The 24,717-nt window shown below is 33.6% G+C and overlaps 2 protein-coding genes across 2 annotated transcripts; one reads left to right on the top strand and one right to left on the bottom strand.

The window, feature by feature from the left end:
- Positions 1-207: 207 nt before the first annotated feature.
- LOC111057715 (endonuclease G, mitochondrial) lies at positions 208-9,013 on the bottom strand. The gene is made up of 5 exons (XM_022345174.2): positions 8,523-9,013; positions 5,562-5,755; positions 4,820-5,056; positions 1,624-1,804; positions 208-847 (listed from the first exon to the last, which is right to left on the bottom strand). The coding sequence occupies exons 1-5, from the start codon at positions 8,766-8,768 to the stop codon at positions 743-745; spliced, it is 963 nt and encodes a 320-aa protein (XP_022200866.2). The 5' UTR covers positions 8,769-9,013; the 3' UTR covers positions 208-742.
- Positions 9,014-11,686: 2,673 nt separating this feature from the next.
- LOC111057711 (ATPase family AAA domain-containing protein 1) lies at positions 11,687-24,197 on the top strand. Its single transcript, XM_022345169.2, has 7 exons — positions 11,687-12,165; positions 12,937-12,978; positions 13,873-14,050; positions 15,601-15,801; positions 20,631-20,827; positions 22,458-22,678; positions 23,327-24,197. The coding sequence occupies exons 1-7, from the start codon at positions 12,022-12,024 to the stop codon at positions 23,481-23,483; spliced, it is 1,140 nt and encodes a 379-aa protein (XP_022200861.1). The 5' UTR covers positions 11,687-12,021; the 3' UTR covers positions 23,484-24,197.
- The last annotated feature ends 520 nt before the right edge of the window (positions 24,198-24,717 follow it).

Raw genomic sequence — 24,717 nt, 5'->3', positions numbered from 1 at the left:
TAAATTTACAGACTTTACTTTCAATAATTTTTGATCATTTTTCTTTATATGAAATGTTTGTTATAGAGTGATGAAATGGCAAGTTAATGCCATAAATTGCGGTACAACAAATTTTTGGTTTGAAAATTTGTTTCTAACTTTATGAACAGTGTTTCATTTATTAGAATCATCGATACAACAGATTCTTTGGAATGAAATCAAAACATATTTCTTATAATCTTCAATTAATCTATTCTCAAAACATTCAGAGACTAGAATTAGTTACAATCATTGTACACTAAATTATTATATCAATAATAACAATAAAATATAATTTGTTGACACTTCAATAACAAACTACCATTAAAATAACATGTTTCACGACGTAGTTTTTTAAACTTGACAATATTGATAGCAATAAATGGTCAACATAAACATGGAATAATGTTTTAGCCAATCTCCTTGCAAAAATTTTGACCGAGTCAAGAATAATAATGTTAGACTAATATTGATATGATTAAGAACATTACTATACAGTACATCAATGGGGTAGGTTGTAGGTTGCTAATTATGTATAAAATAAAATTATTTATATGTATATTATTGTTATTCTCAACAAAATATCAATTAATTTCCAATTAACAAGCCAATTATCATATCTAGAAAATTCAAGATCAATCAATTTTAGAATTGGTTGGATTTAATATAACTATTGAGCAAGTTGAGTTCTACAAGTATAGATCTAATTAAAATTGCTGAACACTCAAAGAAATGTAGTTTTCTTTCCATTTATTTGAACCAAATTGTTTCTATTCATTTTGTCAAAGAATAAAAGTCCAGATGCTCTTTCTATTGAATCAGGAGGTACCTGAAACATTATAGGTGATTGATTGTAATATGGAGCAATAATTAATGCCATCAATGATGAATATCACACTTACCATTTACTGTATTGATTTAAATTTGAAATTGTAACATTTAATTATAGAATATTACTAGTACCCTTGTTATATTTGTATATAAAAACGGCTATTTCCGGGCATTTATCAAATTCTAAAGTGTCTAAATTGAACATTCAAGTAGCCCTATTAAAATACTTTATAATGAAATTGTAATATTTGATCGTGATAATTAGGAGTAAGGATAAAGATTTCACATAGTAGGAAATAAGAATAATTTCAATTAAATTTAACACTGTCTATTATATTTTGAATACAAAGATTGTGATTTTGACTACTAAAATCAAATCTTCTCTATCATGTTATATCAGAACCCGATGCGAATATATTGCTAAAATTAATAGAGATAACGCAGAAATATTGGGAAAGGGTAAAAAGAGTTAGGGAATACACAATCATTTATAGAATAATTTCTGTCAAGAAAATATTTTTCCATATTTTATCCACACCATTCTTGGGTTGTACCATTTATAAGTCAAAGGTGGATGAAGCAAGAGTTGATTTTATCAAGCTATGTGACGTGGAGGACCCTGTTGAAAACTAGAGCAGCTTGAGTTGGTATCTATGTTAACAACAAAGTTGGATTTACGAAACTAGATATTACTAGCTCTATAGAGCTTCATCAAGTTGATAATTCCAATTGAGTCGCTATAACTAAAACACAAGCAGAGCAGTAGCTACTCACTTGAAAGGCGAACAAGGGTGTGTTGCTGTCTATGGGTTGATTAGGCATGACGTACGCCTCCATGTGGAGTTTGCTGTCCGCTGTTTCCATTACAACCACTTTGAAGAAATGTGTGGGGACTGCTACATTATTGGAGCCAATCACCTGGTACTTTACATAAGATTTTCCGTCAGATTCCTTCCTGCAAATCAGTATTTGATTATACTACGGACGGTATAAGAAGCGGCATGATCAAGTAATATTTTTGTAATTGTAATAATAATGTAGTAAAGTTAGTAAAATATGTGTAAGCGACTCGACTTTCTACAGCTTCTCCTATTAATATAGCACTAAGAAATTCACAGAATGTGATACACAGTCAAGTCGTTGGAAACGCATATCCATAATAATTCTATTCAGAGTGGGTGAAAAGTCCGAGAACGGCTTAATATCTCATACACAAAGGTAATTCAACGATGAGTGTGATTGGGGATCCTACTCAAATTGGAAATACTACTTTACTATGACTATAAAAATCTGGTCCGCCATCTTGGTTCCACCATTTTGAATGCAATTTTTTTTTATAATAGGAAGGTTGTCATGCAATACATGATTTCGATACGGAATTCAAATAAAAAATGAATGGCGAAAACCACACATCGATATCTCAAACATTTTCGAAGAAATTCACATTATTAATCAATACTACTCAAAGCAGAAAAAGATACACAGTCAAGTCATTGAAAGCGCATACCATAATAATGCTATAGTGAGGTCCACGTTATAATGACAGTATTTGCTCAACTTTGGAATTGCTATCCTTGTCTATCATTCGACAAAGCCGGTGGTACTATCCTTTTATAGGTCCACAACGATGCCAATTATGTTTTTCACAGTGTAGAAACATAATTAATTAATGCAGAGAATCGGCATCGCTATTCTCCTATCTTTATCCACTGTCATTATAACGTGGACCTCACTACATACAGAGTGGGTGAAAAGTCCGAGAACGGCTTAGTATGTCATAAAAAGATGTAATTCAAAGGTGGGTGTGATTAGAGATCCTACTCAAATATTGAAAATACTACTTTACTATGACTTAAAAAATCTGGTACGCCATCTTCGATCCTCCATTTTGAATGTAACTTTATTTTTTTTTAATAGGAAGATTGTCTTACGATACATGATTTCAATACAGAATTTCAAGACAAAATGATATCTCAAACCGAGATACTCACATATCCCAAGATTATCCAAGATTCGAAGATTATCCAATATTCCAGGATCATGAACGATGATATTTCTCTATAGGCTCCATTTGGGGAGCGGGTTGACTCACTGGTCGCGCTGATAAGCTATCGCTTAGATAAGTTAAGAATCATGCGCCTGCTCCTCCCGCTTGAAGGGTGACCGCTTGAGCCAACTCCTCTGAATATGATTCAATCGTTTGCTGGTGGTTCGGAGCCCACCTAAAACTGTGTGTCCATTCATCTATCATTACCATCCGCCTCATTACCCACGCACAAGCCTAGAGCTCATGTGGGCATCATTCTCAGCAAAAAACCTCACTTATTCTTTCCTTCTTACTACTGCTAGGTAGTTTTTGGAGACAAATATTAAGCTATAAATGAATTAGATTCTTCAATTCAATTGATGCCTCCTCCATTTCATCTTTTGAAAGCAAAAACGACTCAGATGTTATATCACTTGGGTTCTTGTTCTTTTAAATTTAATCGATTATTATTTCACGTTCAAACTATTTCCTTCGTACTTTTCAGGATCATATATATAATTTTATGCATGAAGGGAGAACGAAATGCCAAAGTGAAAATTTCTATGAATTCGATGTAACGGCAATTTTACATTCAACTTAGAACCGAAAATTTGGGATATTATCAACGCAACGGTTTGAGGAAATTTTCAATAAGATGTAACAGCAAGTGCTTTTTTATCAATAATAAAAAATATTAAGATATCACATGAAGTAAAAATCTGGTGTGGTACACTCACACAACTTTCCTTGCTCATTGAACTGTAAGCCCCATTCTAAAACGAGAATAATTCAGGGGAATAACATAATGACGATTGGCGGCAACATTTGAAACTACGATCAGACTTCTGTACATGTGTATAATTGTTTTCAGAGTACTTTTTCCTTCGTGTAAATATTGTGAAATTCGATTATTTTTTTAAAAGTCGTCAAAACAGCTGTTCTACAGACAAAATATCTCGTCTATGTGTTCTTTTTATGAACTGCCCTACCTACCTAGCTCATGCACGAGAAGGAGGTTACAAAGTCCATTTCTCAAGGATGGGGTGGACCCCCCATTAGTTTCCCAGAAAGGAGACTCATGCCAGTTGATAGAGCTGATAAATAACTATAAAGTGTATGAATTTGAAATAATCAGTCAAGTCATTTTTGAGAAAATCGTGAAAAACATGTTTTTTTAGTAATTATCCGCCATTTTTCTCAAGAATATTACGGAGCTCCTGCAATTTTCCCAGAAATGAGACTCATGTCAGTTGATAGGGCTTATAAATAGCTATCCATGTTATAAATTTGAAGAAAATTGTTAGAGCTGTTTTCGAGAAAACCGTGAAAAACATGTTTTTTTAGTTATTATCCGGCATTTTTCTCAAAAATATTACGAAGCTCCTGCAATTTTCCCAGAAATGAGACTCATGTCAGTTGATAGGGCTTATAAATAGCTATCCATTGTATAAATTTGAAGAAAATCGTCAAAGCCGTTTTCGAGAAAACCGTGTAAAACATGTTTTTTTAGTAATTATCCGCCATTTTTTCCGCCATTTTGAATTCAATTTAATTGAATTTCTTATTGTCGAATCCTCATGGTATAAGGACCTTACGTTTAAAATTTCAAGTCAATCAGTTGATTAGGAATGGAGTTATCGTGTTCACAGACATACACACACACACACACACACACACACACACACCACACACCACACACACACACACACACACACACACAACACACACACACACAACACACACACACACACACACACACACACAGACCAACACCCAAAATATCATGTTTTTGTTGGACTCAGGGGACCTTGAAACGTATAGAAAACTTGAAATTAGGGTACCTTAATTTTTTTGGAAAGCAATGCTATCCTTACCTGTGGTAATAGGGCAAGGAAAGTAATACCTATGGTAATAGGGCGAGGAAAGTAAAAATGTGGTTCTTACTTTGGTAGGAAGAGAGGTCCAGTGCAAACGTAAACATTCTTGTATGATTTGGTTAGTTTTCGAACATGCTTTTCGAGGCTGTTCCAAGCATCCCTGTTGAATCCAGGCCCGACCTGGGGAGCCATATTTGATAGAAGAAATGTTTGCTGCAGGTGTTTCTGAGAGATTCTGTGATTCCCTGCAGCTGCCAAATGGCCACGGTCAAATCCGCTGCCTTTATAATCAGCATTTGTTGATCTGAAAATAGGGAATTATAAAATGAGAATCTTGATGAGTAGGCTATCGGTGAACTGTAGCAACTGTAGATTGTATTTTATCATTAAATTTCATGTTTTTTCTCCTGATACTCAAGAGGCTAAGGAACAAGATGGGAACCAAGTTCTACTGTATTGACATGTACACACACACACACATATATATAGGCTACTAAACGCAATTGAACGAGAAAATGAGTTTTTGTTCAACCTTTGAATAAACTTCTTAAGCATCAAGAGAATTGAGCCACTTGGCTGAAACATTTCAACCCTTATTAATAACGTAACTGAAGTGTCATTTGTGAATGAAATCCACAGTATAGGCTAAATGTAGAACTAATTTCTAATTTTGAATTACAACGAATTCTTCTTTTGAATCAAATTAATTTATGAATAGGCCTTTTAGTTCTAATAATTATAAATGAAATAATAATATGAAATTAGAACGAATTCTACAATGAGTTGGAAAAATGTGGCATAATATTTACCTGAAGTACTTGTGTACCGAGTCATCTTCGATAAAAGAACATTGATTTCTGTCGAGGTCATTGTTGGGCTTCAACCTGTCACTGGACATGTGCTCGAACACCCAGTAAGCGACTCTGTTGCGGGTGTCGTACGACAGGATGTAATCATCCAGTGAACGGATGTTGGATAAACTTGGGAACCCATATTTCATTATCTGAAAAAATATCAACTTTGCATATTCCACTGACATTGTTCAATACAAAGACAATTTGAGATAGTCTGTAATACTCTTCCAACGAGTACTGTATTTCATGAGTTACTCTACACTTTCTAGAACAATTTTCTGAGTTGGACATATTGAAAGGGTGCTGTATGCTGAGCAACTTTGATTCCTATGACCACTCAACATTCTGTTGCATATATTTTTAATAATTTATCAAATTGTATAGGCCTAAATAATAATATTGTCTTGATATTTTCATTATCTAGGCATACTTATTACTTTGAAAATTGATTTAATTTTGAAAACACTTATAGAAATTGTGAACCACTTTTTATCAATGTTAATATTGATAACACTTGTTATCAACCACATAAAAAGTATTTGCCAACCACATCACGCACAACACAACTGTAAAGCAAAAAGCTATTTTGGCATCATTTACAATACAAATTTATTTGTCCCTGAATTTTTTTCTATAGTCCAAGAGATATTTTTAACACGGCTCTCACTCGAAGACAGAGAGGCCCGATACTCTTTCCTTCACTAATCACTTAATACCTTCTGCTTCATCCATTACCCACATTTGTGGGATCGATAGCGTCATAGACTTCGATTTAAATATACATAATAACACAACAACTATTCAGATGGCAGATAAAACAGTGACCACTTTTTTTTAAATTCAGATTATCTCTCATAAATTCATTCACTTTCTAATATGCCTTATCACAAAGCAGCTTCCTGACGGCTCTCTTGAAGGCGGTGGAGACGTCTCCTGGGGACATCCAGCAGCTCACGGTGCCTGGTGTTGTAGTAGTGAATGTCACTACGGGCAGCCAGAGTAAGCTGTACCCTCTTGAAATATTTGTATTTGACAAAAGATGAAAGTCTCACATACAGTAAAAATGAAAGTAATAATATTCTAGATTGTTTTGTTGATGCTGATTGGACAGGAGACTCTGTAGATAGGAAGTCAACCACTGGGTATATTATAAGATTGTTTGGTAACATTGTATTTTGGAAGTCTAAGAAACAAGGTAGTGTCACAAAATCATTCACCTTTGCTGAATATGTAGCTTTATCGGATGCAGTAACTGAATTGAAACTTGTGATTGATTTACTTGGTATTTTTGAAAAAGTTGAGATGCCAATTAAAAAATATGAGGATAATTCTGGAGCTGCAGCTATAAAGTATGGGAATTTCTCTAAAAATTCCAAGTTTTGAAGTTCATTATCATTTTTTTCATTATCATTTTTGTATGTCTCTTGACATACACCAAGCACAGGAGGATGTAATGGCTGAAGACCGTCAGCACACCAAAGCGAGCAAAGATGGGCTTGCAGTGGGTAAGATGATCGCTGGCTGTTATAATTCTTACAGTATCTTTTTGCAGTCTCAGGACATCAGCAGCCCCCGCTGAATGACCCCACAGAAGCAAGTCATAGGTGATGTGGCAATGGAAGATCGCGTGATACATCATTATAAGGTTCTTCTCAGTCACCAGGCCCCTCATCTTGAGCAGCAGGAAGCAAATGTGGGAGAGTCGACTGGTTTCCTGCTGTATATGACTGTTCCAGCTGAGTTTGCTGTCCAAGACAGAACCCAGCAGCCTCACTGGATTCTGAGGGTAATTCAGTTCACGTGACAAGCTGCAGATGATCCTTTGGGTATTGTCCTCATTCAGCTGGAATCTATTAGCCAGGAATCATGAAGTGGCAGATCGAAGATGCTCCGCAGATGCCTCCAAAACCCGCTCAAACTCAGCACCCGATGACAGTGGAGATGCATTATTCGCAAACATCAGAGAGGAACCGTTGTCGTCGAGGTCATTTATCATGACAAGGAACAGTGTAGGCCCCAGAACCAATCCCTGAGGAAAACCAAAAGTCACTGGAAGTGTCTGGGAGTCCGCACCAATGAGGGAGACAAGCTGAGTCCTTCCAGCTAAGAGCTAAGATCCTAAGATGGGAACGGCTGAGTCTCTTAGACCATGAAAGCTCAGCTTTCTATGAAGAATGTCATGGTCCACGCAGTCTAAGGCTCGGCTCAGATCACAAAGAGCAAGAGCAAGAGACTAACCATCATCAAAGGCTGCGTCAATCCGCTCAGCTACATGGTCAACTGCACCCACTACCTAACAGCATTCTCCCTACTTTTGTATCAGTATCCAAATTTGCGCAGCATGCTTACTTCTCTGCACTACTCTGTCTATGCTACAAACTGTGGTTTGGAGGAACTAATTCCCCCTCTTCATGTTGAGAGTAATATCTATCGGACTTTAGACAGTACATTTCATAGTTTTGACTTTTTGATATATGTCAAGCAAGTAACAGGCAATATATGTCAGGCATATGATAACACTATTTATACATTTAAACTATAGTGAGGTCTACATTGACCTTATAAATAATGTACTTTCATAACCAAAATTACATTTCTTTGTCAATTAATTATAGCCTATTTTTACATTGTTAAAAACCGATCAGGCAACGTTGCAGAATTAAAAAAGGATAGCTTTGATCTGCTTTGTCAAATGATAGACAAGGATAGCAGTAATAAAATCAAGCAAATACTGCCATTTTAACTTGGCGCTTACTAAATATAGTGCAATTGAGTATGGCCAAAGTTGTTTTCGGGGTTTGCTACTTTAGCATTAACCTGCTGTATGGTTTCAGGTTTGAATCCCACTAGTAGGCATTTTAAAAAAGAAAGGAAATTTAATAAAAAATTAGTGAAGTATAAATTTGAATTACTCACTTGTGAAACTCTACTTTCTGATTCTTTAACAGCACTGTCATTATTTCCTGACACTGAAACAGGGACTGCAGCAGATACACTGCCGAATATTGGAAGAGCCGGCAAGGGTTTCTGTTTTTTAAAAGAAGCAATCATTTCATTTTCTTTATACCGTTCATTATATGTACCGATAAACCAACCTCCAGCACCTATCAATGAGTAGGAACCCAAAGCTTTCACCAATGATGTGAGTTTTTTGGCGCCCATGGTTCCGTATCTTATTTTATGAAATTTCAAAGTTGTAAACTCAAAATTGTAGAGTCACATTTACAGTAATTGAAATGCAAATTTCAAGAGTATTAAGAGCAGATATAAATTAAAAATGTATCTGTCTCTTAAAGTTTATTATAAAAAGCTTATACAGTACACAAACAACAACATAACCTTTTTAACCTCGCCAGCAAGCAAACGCAATCGCAAAGTCGCAAACGAGCAAGGTTTCCAGCAGTCACATGGTTGGTTGGTCAGCTGATCAGCAATACTGCCATTGTAATATCATAGTCAATTGAACCAAAAAGAAAATTCGTCACAAATTTGGAAGTTGTTCCATTTTACGCTGTTCTTGAAAAAGCAATTTTATTCATTTCGGAAAATGTTACTTCTACCTAGTTGAGAGGTTTTTAGAATTAGATTCTACTTTAAATGCTGCAGATCATCAACCTTCTAACGGGGTTGCAGAGAATCGCCAGCCCTCAAAACCACCACAACCAAAAGAAATGAGACAAATTGGGCTATTTCGTCAAACTGGGTCAACGACAAACTGGTCTTTTTTCAATTCAGCTTGTCCTTATCGCACACGACAAGCTTGGTTTACTCGCGGAAATCCACCACCACCGGTCGAAAAATTCTATTGTCCAAACGTAGGCAACTTGTCGAAAGTGGCATCTTTCTACAGAGCTGTTGATGATTATTTTGTCAATGGGTTCAGATTCATATTGTTGATTGGATATTATGAAGGACAATATTATTAAGAATCATTGAATATTCTGATCACACAAAAATACTTACTTACTCCGTGGTGCTACAGCCCGTTTAGGGCCTTGACCTCCTCTATGATTCCTCTCTGTCGCCAGTTCTTCTTCTCCAACCCCGGACACCCAGCCTTCTCAAATCTTGTTCCACATCTTCTAGCCAGCGTTTTCGTGGTCGTCCTCGTAGTCTCCTTCCTCCTGGATTTTCTCTGAAGACCTTCTTTACTGCTCTTGAGTCACTCATCCTTTCTACGTGACCTAACCAACTCAGTCGCCTGTATTTTATTTCGTTAACAATTTCTATTTTTTGGTATAGGTCACGTAACTCTTGATTTATCCTTATTCTCCACTCCCCATTGTTACAGACTGGTCCGTAAATCTTTCTCAATACTTTCCGTTCCCAAGTACTCAAGAGATCTTCATCTTTCTTTGTGAGAACCCAGGACTCTGCACCATACAACACAACTGGTTTTATTATTGTTTCATAATTTTGAATTTTCAACTTCTTCATTAGCACTTTGGATCTAAGGAATTGATCTTAGGGCAAAATAGCACTTATTACCTGCAGCTATCTTTGCTTTTATATCGACTTGGACGTTGTTGTCATCAGTGATTACAGAGCCAAGGTATTTAAATTCTGCTACCTTTCCAAAAACAAAGTTCTCTATTTTTATTTCTGTGTCACCTGCCTGTCGGACCACACAAAAATGTTATTTATAAATATTGTTTGCTATTTTTCGAAAACACAACATAATTATTATGTATATAACTTACCGTATACCGGTATTTACTGTAATATTAGAAATCTATTGTTGTGCTCCATGTATTTATTCAATTTTAGGTTTTCAGTTGAATAGCAATAGCTTTAAAGCCATTGAACTGTTATAACTGGATGTAAATATTTTTGGTATCTGATACAGTACTTCCGGTACAAACTGCTTTTCAGTTCAACCGCCAAGTTCAATTTTACAAAATCAAAATGTAACTAGGTAGGGTCCAAGCAAACTGCATTGAATCTAATTGTATTACTTTCTTGACCTCAAGGATACCTCAAACATCCAATAAAATTCACAATTAGTTGAACAAGAATTTCGTAGAGATGAAATGTTCACTAATCTATTATCACTATTACTGGAAAAGGTACTACATACAGCTTCTGCCTATGCTATACAGTAGTTTCTTATTTATAGCATACTGGTATGGCAGATAACGGTAATAAGGCACATAATATAGATAATAATTTCATTTCAATACAATATCAAAGTTTGTACAAGAAACAAATAGTATTCCATTTTATTCATAATATTCAACTATCATTTTCAAGTAACTAGTCAAGCAGTCAACGGTTCAGTCGTTAGAATTTTTCTGTTGAGTAGAGCCAGGATGGTGATAATTAATAATATTATAATTAATAACCTATAACATAGATAATGCAAATTGACCACCTTTTCTGATCTGAGCATATTAAATCTGTACTGATCTAGTATCTGATACTAGTAGTTCTGTGAACAGTATTCACGCAGTATTCTCATCCACACAAAGACCTTGAAGAGATGCATCTTTAAGGTCTTTGCATCCACAAGTACCTGATTGAAACTATAGACCTTATGGAAATACAGTAATAGACTGGCTTCTCCACACATCTGTGTGATCACTTGTCAGCTGATTTATGGATAATAATTCTATAGTCTGATTTTTACTCTAATATTGGCGTATGAAGGAGGCTCCTTTTTCCTTTTATATAATCCTTGAAATGCAAAATTTCCAAAAACCTTGTATATACGTCGACGCGCAATTAAAAAAGGAACATACCTGTCAAATTTCATGAAAATCTATTACCGCGTTTCGCCGTAATTGGGCAACATATAAACAGTTAAACATTTAAACATTTAAGAGAAATGCCAAACCGTCGACTTGAATCTTAGACCTCACTTCGCTCGGTCAATTAACATTATGTTTTCATAAATTTGATTCCCTGAATATGATAGATTTCCCCAATATAATAATATTACTAAAAGTAAAATACTCCTATAATGAACACTTTTAATAGCCCTATTCACTTTTCAGCCTTTTTAATGTTACTACAAACTTAGAGGAATAAAGGTTCAGTGCTGCCAAAAAATGATAGATGTAAAATAGGAATAGACCCAGTTTGTCTTTCACTGTTTCACTTGAGGCGTCCGTAAAAACTGACTATTTTTTGTGAGTGGCGGCTTTCAGGGTTGGCAGAACTCCGGCGATCTCTTTAAACCACGAATCGATATCAAGAGTCAAATTACTCAAATATCGATATTTTGGCTTCGATAGATACTTTTCTTTTTCATTTTCGTTCTTCACAGTTTCCACTTCCATAAATTCTTGCATATTTGCACCAATTGAATGTGAAGTGTAAAGTACATAATTATTTAAGTATGATAGTAAATCAGTCTTTTTCCAGTTAATAATTACATTTGAAATCAATATTTTCAATTTTAACAGAAAAAAACACAATGAGTGACCAAATAAGTAAACGTGAAATCATTGGAGCTATTTTGAGGTTATCGTTATTGGCTGCAATATCTTACTTTTCAGCAAAATTTCTCATCAAACGACTAGATCCTACGAGAGATCACAAGAAAGATGCAAAAAAGAGGGTATTTTATGTTTTTTATTCGCTTTTTAAAAAATGGACTTCGTTTTTTAAAAAAATTAGAATTTCAATATACTAGCCTATTTCAAATTTCTATTTAATCTTCAATGTGTTTAAACGCTGTGACTCAATCTGAAATAGGAATCAGGAATACTACTAAATATCTTCAGTTTTGTTTTTATCAATAAATCAGTTAAAAATCCAAGGGCTAGAAGCAGGCATTCCTGATCGGGTTTGTAATAAGCATTGTTGTTAAACATTTCTATTGTAAGTTTCTTCTTATTTTTAATGAACTTACCAGGCATGCAACTGTTACCGAGTAAAGTGTTTTGTCAACTTCAAAATGTTGTGTGCTTGATGAAACAATTCTCGTGATAGGCTTAGATGCAGAATAACTGCATGATTAATGTTACTTGTATTTTGGGTAACTTTTTCTTTTCTGTAGAGAGAGTAGTGCCTCTCACTTGCAATACATTAGATACTTACTTTCAAATAGGCCTAAGTAGATATAGATTGTGACAAGAATCAAATTTATAATGTTGTATATTTGAATAATCAACTTACATAAAATATGGTTCAATACTTAAATTATTCATACCGTACCTATAATTTGTTTAAAATAGATTGAGACTTGGCCCTTTATCCACACCACTTCTGTATTATGATACATAAAACGAAGTAAAATGTTAAATGACGTCACATATGTTTGTAAGCAATAAAAATTATCTTTGTTTTTCGATCATTCTCTTCCTAATATTTGACTATCTTTTTTCAGGCTGCAGAGCAATTCAGAAGACTTGGAATAAAGGATGTAGATGTAAGTTTAACCTTTACCATTTTGCTTTGTTAGAAACTCCTAAGCTTGCTGAGTCAAATACAGTAGAATTAAAATTACAGCTATTAACAATGACCTCTCAAACATGAGGGTATGATCACATTGGATGCACGAATGTGCAAGTGCATGTGAGATCATGCACTACCAAGCGCGCACATGAGAAACAAAATCTGGGAAGAGTCATAGGAACACTCACACTGATAAACGCGTTTACTTGCTGGTGGCGTTCAGTGTGAGCAGCTACAGACATGTCACAACGTCTTTCTATGGATCTTTCCAGTTTTTGTTTCTCATCTGCGCGCTTGGTCATGAATGATCTCAAGTGCATTCAATGTGATCATACCCTAAAGCTACTGCAACACTACAGTTTCTCTCACTGAAATTGATTAATTTTATAATAATTATTATGAGTTAGTTTACTTTATATGTAATTATATATTTAGTTATCAAGTAGCCCTATACAACAAAATAAATATAAGAAAGTTCTATCTCTATGTGAGTGACTTTTGTTTTATTTATATGATACAACATCAACTTTGTGATTCTATTGATAAATCAATAGTAAGCTTATTCTAACAGTAAGCTTACTTAAGCGTATTAATTCTATGTGAGTGACTTTTGTTTTATTTATATGATATCATAGCAACTTTGTGGTTCTATCGATAAATTAATAAGCTTAAGTTAGTAAGCTTACTGTACACTATTAATTTATCAATTTCACAAAGTTGCTATAGTATCGTATAAATAAATAAAAACACTCACATAGAGATATAACTTTTTATATTTATTTTGTTCTATATGGCTACTTGATAACTATTATAATTCATGTATCTTCTAGGTCTAGATGGATCTTTAATACCGATTTCTTTTATATAGTTGACAGATTACGAAATGGTAATTGCCAGTCATTTAGTCGACCCTGCTGACATTCCTGTTTCGTGGAACAACATCGCTGGATTGGAGAACGTTATCGAGGAACTCAAAGAAACTGTCATTCTGCCAATCCAACGCAAAGACTTGTTCTCAGATTCAAGACTCACACATGCACCCAAAGGTAATTTCTAACAGAACTCATTCATTTACTGGAATAATCATCAACTATTCCACTTGAACAGTTATAGGCAGTACCGTGATGGATCAGAATATATTTTCACAGTTTAGAGTAAACAAGTAATAATACTTTTATTCAAAGAATCCAGTTCCAGTATATAACTCACACCTTACATATCTGCTTATAAGATTGCAGCTCAGAATCTAATGCTATTTCACGTTTTTTGGTTCCAAATTATGCTTGAACTGTGAAGCAGTTTTCAAATTGGTTAGTTTGATATTATACAGGTATATTTAATTTTGAAATCTCTAACATTAAACTCATGTGTAGCGTACCATTTAATCCTTGAAATATGTTGCTTAGCAATTGATTTGAGCATTAATAATGCGTTTCCATGGCATTTAGGCTCATACGCTTCTAACATCACAATAAATCAAATATTAATTTTAATTAATTCATAATCATCAACTGACATACTGGTGATTCAGATCTTGCACTGATATGGTTTGAAATAATATATTTCATTATCACAATGATATTACACAGTAATCACAAGGACTTAAGTGATTAATCAGGGTAGTTGGAGAAATTTTGAAAACACTTTACTGTGCCTCTATAAGCCTGAGAACATTATGTCAAACAACTTATTCTAAAATGATAACTTGTTTAATCAAACAAGTAGTATTTTCAAATCCACAAGTGTATTTCACTCAAGTATAATCAGTATTCTCAAGTGTGATGACAATAGTCACATAATTATTTTCATGCATCTTTGATCAATTCTCAAACATTCTCACATATAACTATTATTTTTATGATACTTCTTCGTATATTTATATAACTTGAAAATAAATTGAAATAAACTTTGATTGAATACTTATTTGTATTTCAACAATAATTTATCTCTAATTTTCTCTTCTCCCTACCATACGAGAATTGGTGGAATTCTTTAAATATCAACCCGAATTAGAGGATACAGATTGTTTCAAAAAGTTGTTACTTATTAGGATGGTTTATAAAAACGAAAGATACATTTGTCTGTCCAATCTTTTTTCAGAAGAAAACACCTTAAGTTCTCTATCGAATAGTGTGTTAGAGCAAAATTATGCAACAATAGGCATTAACAATAGTTGAGAAAAAATGGCTGCCTCCACTGGGTCCGATCGTAATTGGACGTCAGTCATATTAGTGCATATCATTGTTGTCCATCCTCGAAAAACATTGGTATCGAAAACTCTTGCAAAACATCAAGAAGTTAACGAACCATATTATTTCCTTGGAAAAGAAAGTGGTTTTAGGACTTTTTCGGGTATACATTTCCACTTGAATACCTACAGTGCCTGTTATGGCACGATTTTACACTAAGAAAGATTTTTATCTAGTAAGTGTTTCACTTCGAAACAAGACTAGATACAGGATACAGCTAGGCCTATGTATATTTTCTGAATGAATTTTCATGGATCATCCAAATTGGTAACTCTATATATAAAACACTGTGAATTGTAAATTCCACATAACTTGGATTTGTGCTCAATAAATTTGATTTGTTTCAGGTGTTCTGATGCATGGTCCACCCGGCTGTGGCAAAACATTGATTGCCAAAGCTACCGCCAAGGAAGCTGGCACCCGATTTATTAACTTGGACGTTTCCATTCTGACCGACAAATGGTATGGAGAGAGTCAGAAACTGGCTTCGGCCGTTTTCTCGCTTGCAGTCAAAATCCAGCCGTGCATCATATTCATTGATGAAATTGGTGAGTTTTTCATAAGAATGTATAAGTCCTATAGCATGGGAAATATGCCATCACATGTTATGGATAGAAAAAGTGTGTGTACGTACTTACTTTACCTCAATATGGTGATCATGTAATGCTCAATTCTAAGCTATCGCAAAAGTTATCAGTACTATTCCACGATATGTCTATATTTCAAGGCACGATTTTTATAAAATGGACCTGATATATCGTGAATGTCACACTCACTTGAAATCCATCATTAATTCCTGGTTATTAAAATAACAATTTTTTCAAGATAGCCTAGCTCCATAAAACCTTTCGTATAATCAAATTATTAAATCTTGATAATGCGATTTTTTCATCAAATAGGCTACTATTTCATGAAAGATTTTCTAATAATCTATACCTAGGCTAATACATGGTTATCATAAAAGAATGCTGCGGTTTCGAACATTGTTTAAAGAAAAACCAAATTACTTACAGTTAATGTTTTTTATTCACCTAATTTGTCGTCTGAAACAGTTTTTTTACATGATTAATAACTTTCAATAAGTGCGCCCTTAGTCGCTCGACAAATTTCAAAACGATAATAAATTTCTCTCTTAACATTCGATAACATTTCTTCGATTATGGTTGTCATTGGTTCTTTAATCCTGTTTTGAAGTGGAACAGTTCGCGATTTCTTGTGAATGAACAATGTTTTTGATGTAAATTTACAAGAAAAAATCTACCTGAACCACTTAAAAACAGGATTAATGAAGCAATGACAACCATAACCAATGAAATGTTAGCGAATGTTTGGAGAGAAATTGATTATCGTTTGGATATTTTGTCGAACGACTAGAGGCGCACATATTTAAATTTATCAATTATGTAAAAAACTGCCTGAGACGACAAATTAGATGAATAAACAACATCAACTGTAAGTAATTTGATTTTTCTTTAAACCATGTTCGAAACCGCACCATTCTTTTATGATAACTCTGTATTAAAAAAACTCATATTTCATGAAATCATACATTTTCTATCTACAAGGTCTTTTGTACATGTAACAATTACATTTGAAATTTACGTATGAATTTTTGTTCTATCGTATTATTATTCAAATATTGTTTCTAATCAACAAATCATTATTTTGAAACCCTATAAAAATATTACATTATGTTTATTGGATATTATAAATTGATTCTTATAAGTAAACAGATGAAAGATGAAGTGTCCAAGTAATCATAAGTATTACGATAAAGTGTCCATGTAATCATGTTTTAGCATACGAGATTCTATTCTAAATTTTCTATTTCAATTATTATCATATTTTAAGACCCATTTGATTTATATAAAACCCTGTGAATAATCTTACGGTATTCACATACTAGTCATACATAATCCCCTTTCATTAGTAAAAAGAAGTTCAATTAGTAAGCAAATGATGATATTGAATACACCACCCTTGAATACACCACACTATTGATATTAGAAATCGTCTTAGGCTGGCCACTAACGGTACCTAGGACATGCATGATTAACATATCATAATACATTGTTGTGTCATCACAGCGAAATTTAGAATAGCATATTTTATTTGCGTTTGTTCCCTTGAAACATGTAAAGAACTTGGTATACAATCAATATATTAATATTACAGAGTCAATGTGGATTGTGAGCTTGAGAAAACACATGCTAAATAATCCAGAAACTTTGATCAGTTTAAATGTTTATAATCGTCTCTTGAGAATTTAAATCACACTAAATCATTCACCAATTGTCTAATTTCAAATAACTGGAGAAGTAAGAGAAAAGGGTTTTGTAGTTTTCCTATTTTCCCTGACCCTCTTGAAGATATTCAGCCAAGAACGTCCTTCTGCGATGTTCATACTTAGGGCCTCCGAAAAGAGCGTGAAAAAGATTATTGTCAGCTAGTTGGTTACACATAGTGCTACACATATCTCCCCACTTGAGAACGTCGCTGTGCATCCCTTATGGTAGATTGTAGAGTGGTTTGGTTGGCCTTATCTCAGTTGACTGATAGTTGTTCCATAGATATATTATAAAGTTCAATTAGAGCTCTCCTGTTCCTAGACTGCTTATATGTTGGAAAAGCATAAACATCACAGCGAAATTTTGCTTCGACCAAATTTTTGAGGTTAGGTTTTTCTAGGTCCAATTTTTTGTTGTTTATTTTTATTCGCTGCTCTATTTGAGGTTGAATTCAATTCATTTTTATTCAAATCAACACAACATACATAAAAGAAAACAAAACACAGTCAAAAATACATTTTTAATGAAATACAAAAACAGGCTTCATGGTGGGGTGTGCTGAAAAAAAAGGAGGAAAAATACCTAGCCAACTAAGTATGTTTTCCCATGTAATAGGCAGGTAGAGGGTATGAAAGTAAGGAATGAAGGGTGAAGAGGAGAAGAAAAGGGAAGTATTGGAGAAGAAAGTAGGAAAAAATAAAAAAATATGTGCAAAAATTGTAAGCGAGTCCACTTTCAACAAAAGTATCTAAAAGAATTGGCCTTGCAAACAGTAGTTTGAGCAGAAATACCGAGATTCATACGTCGATATGGGAAAAAGTTAATGTATGTCCAGGTTTTTATTTCTAGTTTAGTTTTTCTACTAATCTTAGAGTCTATGAGGAAGTGGTCCGTAATAAGGTTTATTATTTTAGTGCTTATATAGATAAACTGTTTCCTTAAACATTCAATATTGGTGTGATATGTGACATATCTATTTTTAGTGGGCCTTAAATGATAATTATTTACAATTGAATTTAGAGTGGGAGGAAAAAGGGATTTATATTTTATCAAGTATTCAATTACGGTTTTTATATATAATTGTCGTATTGTCCCCTAATTGTTACCTTGAAGTCACAAAAACCATCTCGGTAGGGTACAATCTAGGTTTGTTTAGAATAATTTTGATGATTAGTTTTTGCGCCACGAATAATTCCTCAATATGACAGTTGAAATAACCCCCCTCCCCAAACAGCTATACCAAGCTATACCATACTGCAGAATTGATTTAACTAGAGCATGATATACCATGTCTAAATTTTTCTTATTTAGAATTTTATTTATTAGATAGAATTTGTAAGATAAATATCTAATTCTTCTACAGACGGACTTAATATGTACATCCCACTTTAGATGATCATCTATTATGATTCCCAAGTATTTAAAATTATTGACTTTTTTTATTGTGGGACTATTACAAATACCTAGGTTTGAAGTGCACCTTGAGTGGAGCTTTAATTCTTCATTATCAACAGGCTGAAATTTATTTTATCTGAGAGGGTATTCGTAAATTTTATTAAAGCATCAGATGAACTTTTACCACTTTGGAAACCAAATTGGTTTTTGTTTATCATTTCGTTTTCATTTAAGAAATAAATAACTCTTGACTTTATAAGTTTTTCCATTATTTTAGCTTGATTGCTGATTAGACTACTTGGTCGATAGTTACAGGGATTAGTAGGGTCACCTTGTATAAAAAGGTTTTATTTTGGCTGCTTTGGAAAATATCCCTCTTCAAAACATCTATTGAATATGAATGAGAGAGGCTTTGATATGAAATGTGCTATTTTCTTCAGTGCAATATTACTTAGACCATCGATTCCAGGACTACAATTGTTTCTGAGACCTTTAATAGTGGCCTCAACTTCAAGGGAGCAGGTCGGCCCTAAAAAAGTAGAATTATACGGATTGCATTTTCATTCTGGTTAGGAACTGCTTCACATCATTGTGGGTATTAATAATTTGAGCCTGAAGTTTACCCACAACTGCAAAGTATAGTGAGCATATCAAGCTCAGCACTTTTCTCCTCCTTACGGTAACTTTATTTATGCTCTTCCACAACTTCATGCTGTTTTTATTACAATTCTCAATCCTTCCTTTATAATAGACTTCCTTCGCATGGTTTATGATCTTATTCAAACCGTTACGATATGCGTTATACTCATTCTTTAAATCATTGTTTTTTGGATCTCTTCGTATCCTAGAATGCATTTTATCTCGCGTGATCATTAATTTCATAATGCCTTCAGATATCCAGGGCTTCAGGGGACCAAGTATGTTCGGCACCTTTCTTATCTTCTTACAATGATCTATTGAACTGGTCAAAGTATTTACAAGTTTATCCAGAATAGTGTAAATGCTTTCATTCAAATTACAAAAATGTCATCCCAATCCTCATACCTCAGGTGTTCCAAAAGTGCATTATAGTTTATTCTAGTTATTGTGTTGAACAATACATTGATTAGGGACCTTGACCAAGTTTAGCAAAACAGAGTAGTGATCCGTTATAGTTGTCCTAAATATAGCTCCCTTTATGTGCTTGAATTTTTTGTTCAAATTTTTAAAGAAAATGTGGTCTATGGAAGATTTGGTTGTACTAGTAACTCTGGTATCACCATTAATATAGGATTTAAAACCATTGCTATTAAAAATATGCAAATAATCTTGAACAGAAACACTAGTTGAATGAGTGTTTATATTCATGTCTCCAGCCACACATACATTTATTCCATTTGGAATGTTAACTGATTTCATCACTTACACTATCAAGAAAATTATCAATGTTATGATTACCTGTAAACCCAATTATTTTCCTATCATTATAATATTTGTAATGTCCAGTGGTTTATTGTAATTGGTTGTTTATCTTATGTTGGAAGTCTCTCGCTGGTGACAAAACATGCATGATGAGCATGACAAACATGCATGAACACACATGTTTATCATGCATGTTATGGCCAGCCTTATAGGCCTAAGATTTACCTGTTAAATTCATAGACGAGGTGCTTCGATAAACTTGAGTGTTGCATTTATGTGAATGTTTTGTTTAGACTCGTTTCTGCGCAACCGGAACTCGCACGACCACGAGGCGACGGCGATGATGAAGGCGCAGTTCATGGCGCTGTGGGACGGCCTCAACACCGATGCCAGCTGCACCGTCATCGTCATGGGAGCCACCAACCGCCCACACGACCTCGACCGCGCCATCCTTCGCCGCATGCCCGCCACCTTTCACATCAGCCTTCCCGTAAGTCATCCTCAACACAATTATATCAACTTTTATCATATACATTATATTTATTTACTGGTAGCTTACATTTCTATTTTCTTTTATGGCACGATTAATTTTGAGAATTCATCCCATTATCATGTGTCAAAATGAAGAAAACCCCATTTAAAAGGTATTAATTATTTTGATACTTGATTATGGGATGAATACACGAAACTGGTCTTGAAATGAAACGGGTACTTGTAGTTAGATATGATGAAAATATCAAGTAGCCCTAAATAAATATATGGAGAATAACTTGTAAATATTTAATATCATGTTGTCTGGCCAGATAGCCGAGTTGACTAAGGCGTTGCACCCTTCAGTCTGCTAGTGATACCTGATTGCGGGTTCGAATCTCATTGAATTGGCATGGACATATGAACATCTTATAATTTACCGTGGCACAAGCATAAAGCTCATGTGGGCATCATCCGCTATAAAATATAAAAAAATATGTAAGGCTGGCCACTAACGGTAGAATAAGCATGATAAACATGTTTATCATGCACATACACATATAATGCAGCTGTACACAGCATAATGCATGTACATATATATGCAGCTGTTGTCTTGGTGAACGTGATATTTTCGAGCTCAAAATTAATGTGTTCTCATAGAATTATTTTGTGAAGTTTGTTTTATGTATTTATGGAATTTTATTATTAATCTATCTAAATTTAAAATTGTTTGTTTTATTCTGATTTGTATATTCAGATTGATGATTTAGTGTATAAATTGAAATGGATTATTTAAGATCTATCCAATAAATAAATACGTTAATAATGTTTATAATCAGAGAGATGCTTCTAACATAAAATGAACAACCAATAACAAACAATAAATAAACCACTGAAAAATTACAAATTATAATAATAGATAAATAATTTGAACTCAAATCCAGCGACAAAGAATAAATAAACAGCAAAAGTCGGAGATACAAGAACCTAACCTCAGAAAATGTAGCTCGAAGCGTTTCGCTGTGATGACACAACAATGTCGACGACTGACGACTGTGCATCATGCGTTCTGCCTTTACTATTCCACTATTCTATTTTATCTGGCCAAAAAGTGCAATATACAGAAAGCCACGTAAGACCACCTAGTTTCAGCAGACAGCGCTTAAAAAGGAATATTTACGGCTAATTGAAATCGCTATTCTGATTTGTGATAATCTACTAATAATGTTAGTCATATTGATGCTGTTGGCATGAATAGGTGTGCAAATGTTGTCGTCTGGCATTTCTCTCATAATGACGATTTTATAAATATACATTTTGTCAATATTGTTTTTTCATACCGGTATTGTAATTTTTAGAATCTTACGGTTTCAGAATTATTCTGGTGCGAATCAGCACTTTATTTTTACAGAGTGTTACCTCAAAATAGTTTTACATGAGATGAACATTTCGAAACTTAATCATAATTGATAGTTAGACCAAGCTGAAATTGAAAACGCAAAAATTAATTTGGTATTCTGCTTTTTCGCTTGTCCTCAACTTATATTCATCAATCCTCAATTGAATATATATATTTTCATATTTCTTCTCTATTTTCCAATATTTTCAATATTTCTGTTTTGTCAATATTATCATTTTTATTTTGTCAGAATGAAGTGCAAAGGAAGCAGATATTGGAACTGATCTTGAAAAGCGAGCCGATCGCCGAAGATGTGAATCTTGTGAGACTGGCTCAGATGACCGATGGCTTCTCAGGGTCCGACTTGAGGGAGTTGTGCCGAAACGCATCCATGTACAGAGTCCGCGACTTCATGCGCTCATCAAACAACACTTCCAACAAAGAAGCTTCATCTGCTGCGTCTTCATCCGGGTAAATAACACTTAGCCATTTATTCAAACATATTTCCATCGTCTATGAAAGTCAGTACTATCTAAAATAAGATTATCAATTTATTGCAATAATTTTATATCTACATAATACATGTTGATATCAACAACTATCATATGACCAATAGGTATAATGGAAAGTGTAGACCCCATTAGAACGATTTGAAAAAATTGAATTTAGAAGTTGACTGCATACTTTGGTAAACACAGTATAGAAATTTTAAAAGATAAAATAATTTTGTAATACATTTCTGTATGTTAGACAGGCGTGTTTTATCATCCATCCGTCCAATGAGGTTGTAAACCTTACAATGTGATATGTAAATATCAAATCAAGTATTTCAATAAACAATCACTTCTGTTTATCTATTCTAATATTCTATTAAATGAATATATTGTTATGGTAACTTGTGTTGTAGTTAAGATGGTATTGCAGTAGATATTTACAATAATGAAGTTTATTTGTTTCATTCAATACCTAATGATAAAAACCAAATACATTGAATTATTTTCTATTAATTCTTACTTGTCATCCAACTCATTGCGTTTGTTAGTATAAGAATCTTCAGATTAAAAAAATCAACAATGTTCATAATGATTCCAATAATTACTATTGAATTTGTTATTTCAGATCCGGAACCAGTGCTGCACACAATAATGCATCTGGAGACTCTTCTGATGGTGAATTCCATGACTCTCTCAGGCCGATCACGATGGCAGATCTATCGATTTCTTTCTCCAAAATGAGGGAGTCGAAAGTTCACTGTGGAAATATTCCAATAGATTAGGCCTCCGTTGTTGAAAAGTCATAGCTTGTCTTGAGTATTCACTTGATTGTGATAGTGTTCTTTGTTCTTAACGTGTTATACGAATTACAGTAGTTATTTAATTAATAAGCACAAAATAGACGATCAGGTGAAGCATATTTTCCTTCTCTGACCCCATGTATAACGGACTACTTATTCAAATCTCATTTATCAATGAATCATTTAATCTATCAAGAATAGTTTTTCCTTGTTGGGGATTGTACCATTTACCAAGTAAATGATGAGTTGAAATATTACATAGAATATTTATTATGCATTTCATTACTATAAATCAACGTGATGAATGTAACAATAAAGTCTAGTTGAAAACGTTATTTGATGTTTCCTATGCAGGGGATTTTCCCAGCGATAGATATTATACTCTAATAGTGAAGTACACTATGCCGTTGATGAGTAAGCATTAATGATCTCAATAGAGATCATCTTAGATTAAATAATATAAATAATATCTTTGTATATGTGGTTAATAATTGTGAATGATTGAATGATATCGTGGACAGTTTATTTTATTTAATCAAAAATAATAACAGGTTAATTACGAACAATCGTAATCATATGCTCATTATTAATAAGCTTTGTTGTAAATTCTGTATAGTTTCCGGTCTCTATTGTTTACGCAATGCAATTTAATTTAATTTTGCGATGAATAAAGATTTGATGAAGTCAGAAAACTCAGTTCAACTTGTCTTACTTTAACTTAATTTAAAACCTTGGCCATTATTTCAGCAGAAAAGGGTTACTAAATTAAAATAAATGTATATTGAATATTATATTTTGAAAAAACATGTCCTGGATATGTGGTATTTTCTATTACGTTGAGTAGTTATTCTTGAAGTAATACTTTTTTACAATGAACGACAATATTCAAAATTATTTCTTACTTGCAAGACTTAAAATGGGATTTTTGAAAATATAGAGGAGTTCACCTGTACTGCTCAACATCTTATTTTGAAAAGGCTGTTATTGGATCCAAGAATACATGCTAGAACAAAGAAAAAAGTGTAGGCAGAAATAATAAATATATTCGGTGGATTTTTTCTAATGACCTTTAAGGAATAATTATTGATTTGTAAATCACTCAAACGTTCTTTGACATTTTCTTCAAAGTTAAATCTATAATGTCAAGTATTTTATGAGCTTTTCAAATAATGTATTTGTATTTGAATCAATTGATTTCATGCAAGAACAAGGATCA

This window comes from Nilaparvata lugens, chromosome 1 (assembly GCF_014356525.2).
Source record: "Nilaparvata lugens isolate BPH chromosome 1, ASM1435652v1, whole genome shotgun sequence".
Lineage (NCBI taxonomy): Eukaryota > Metazoa > Arthropoda > Insecta > Hemiptera > Delphacidae > Nilaparvata > Nilaparvata lugens.
This window is presented reverse-complemented; position numbering and strand designations above follow the sequence as displayed.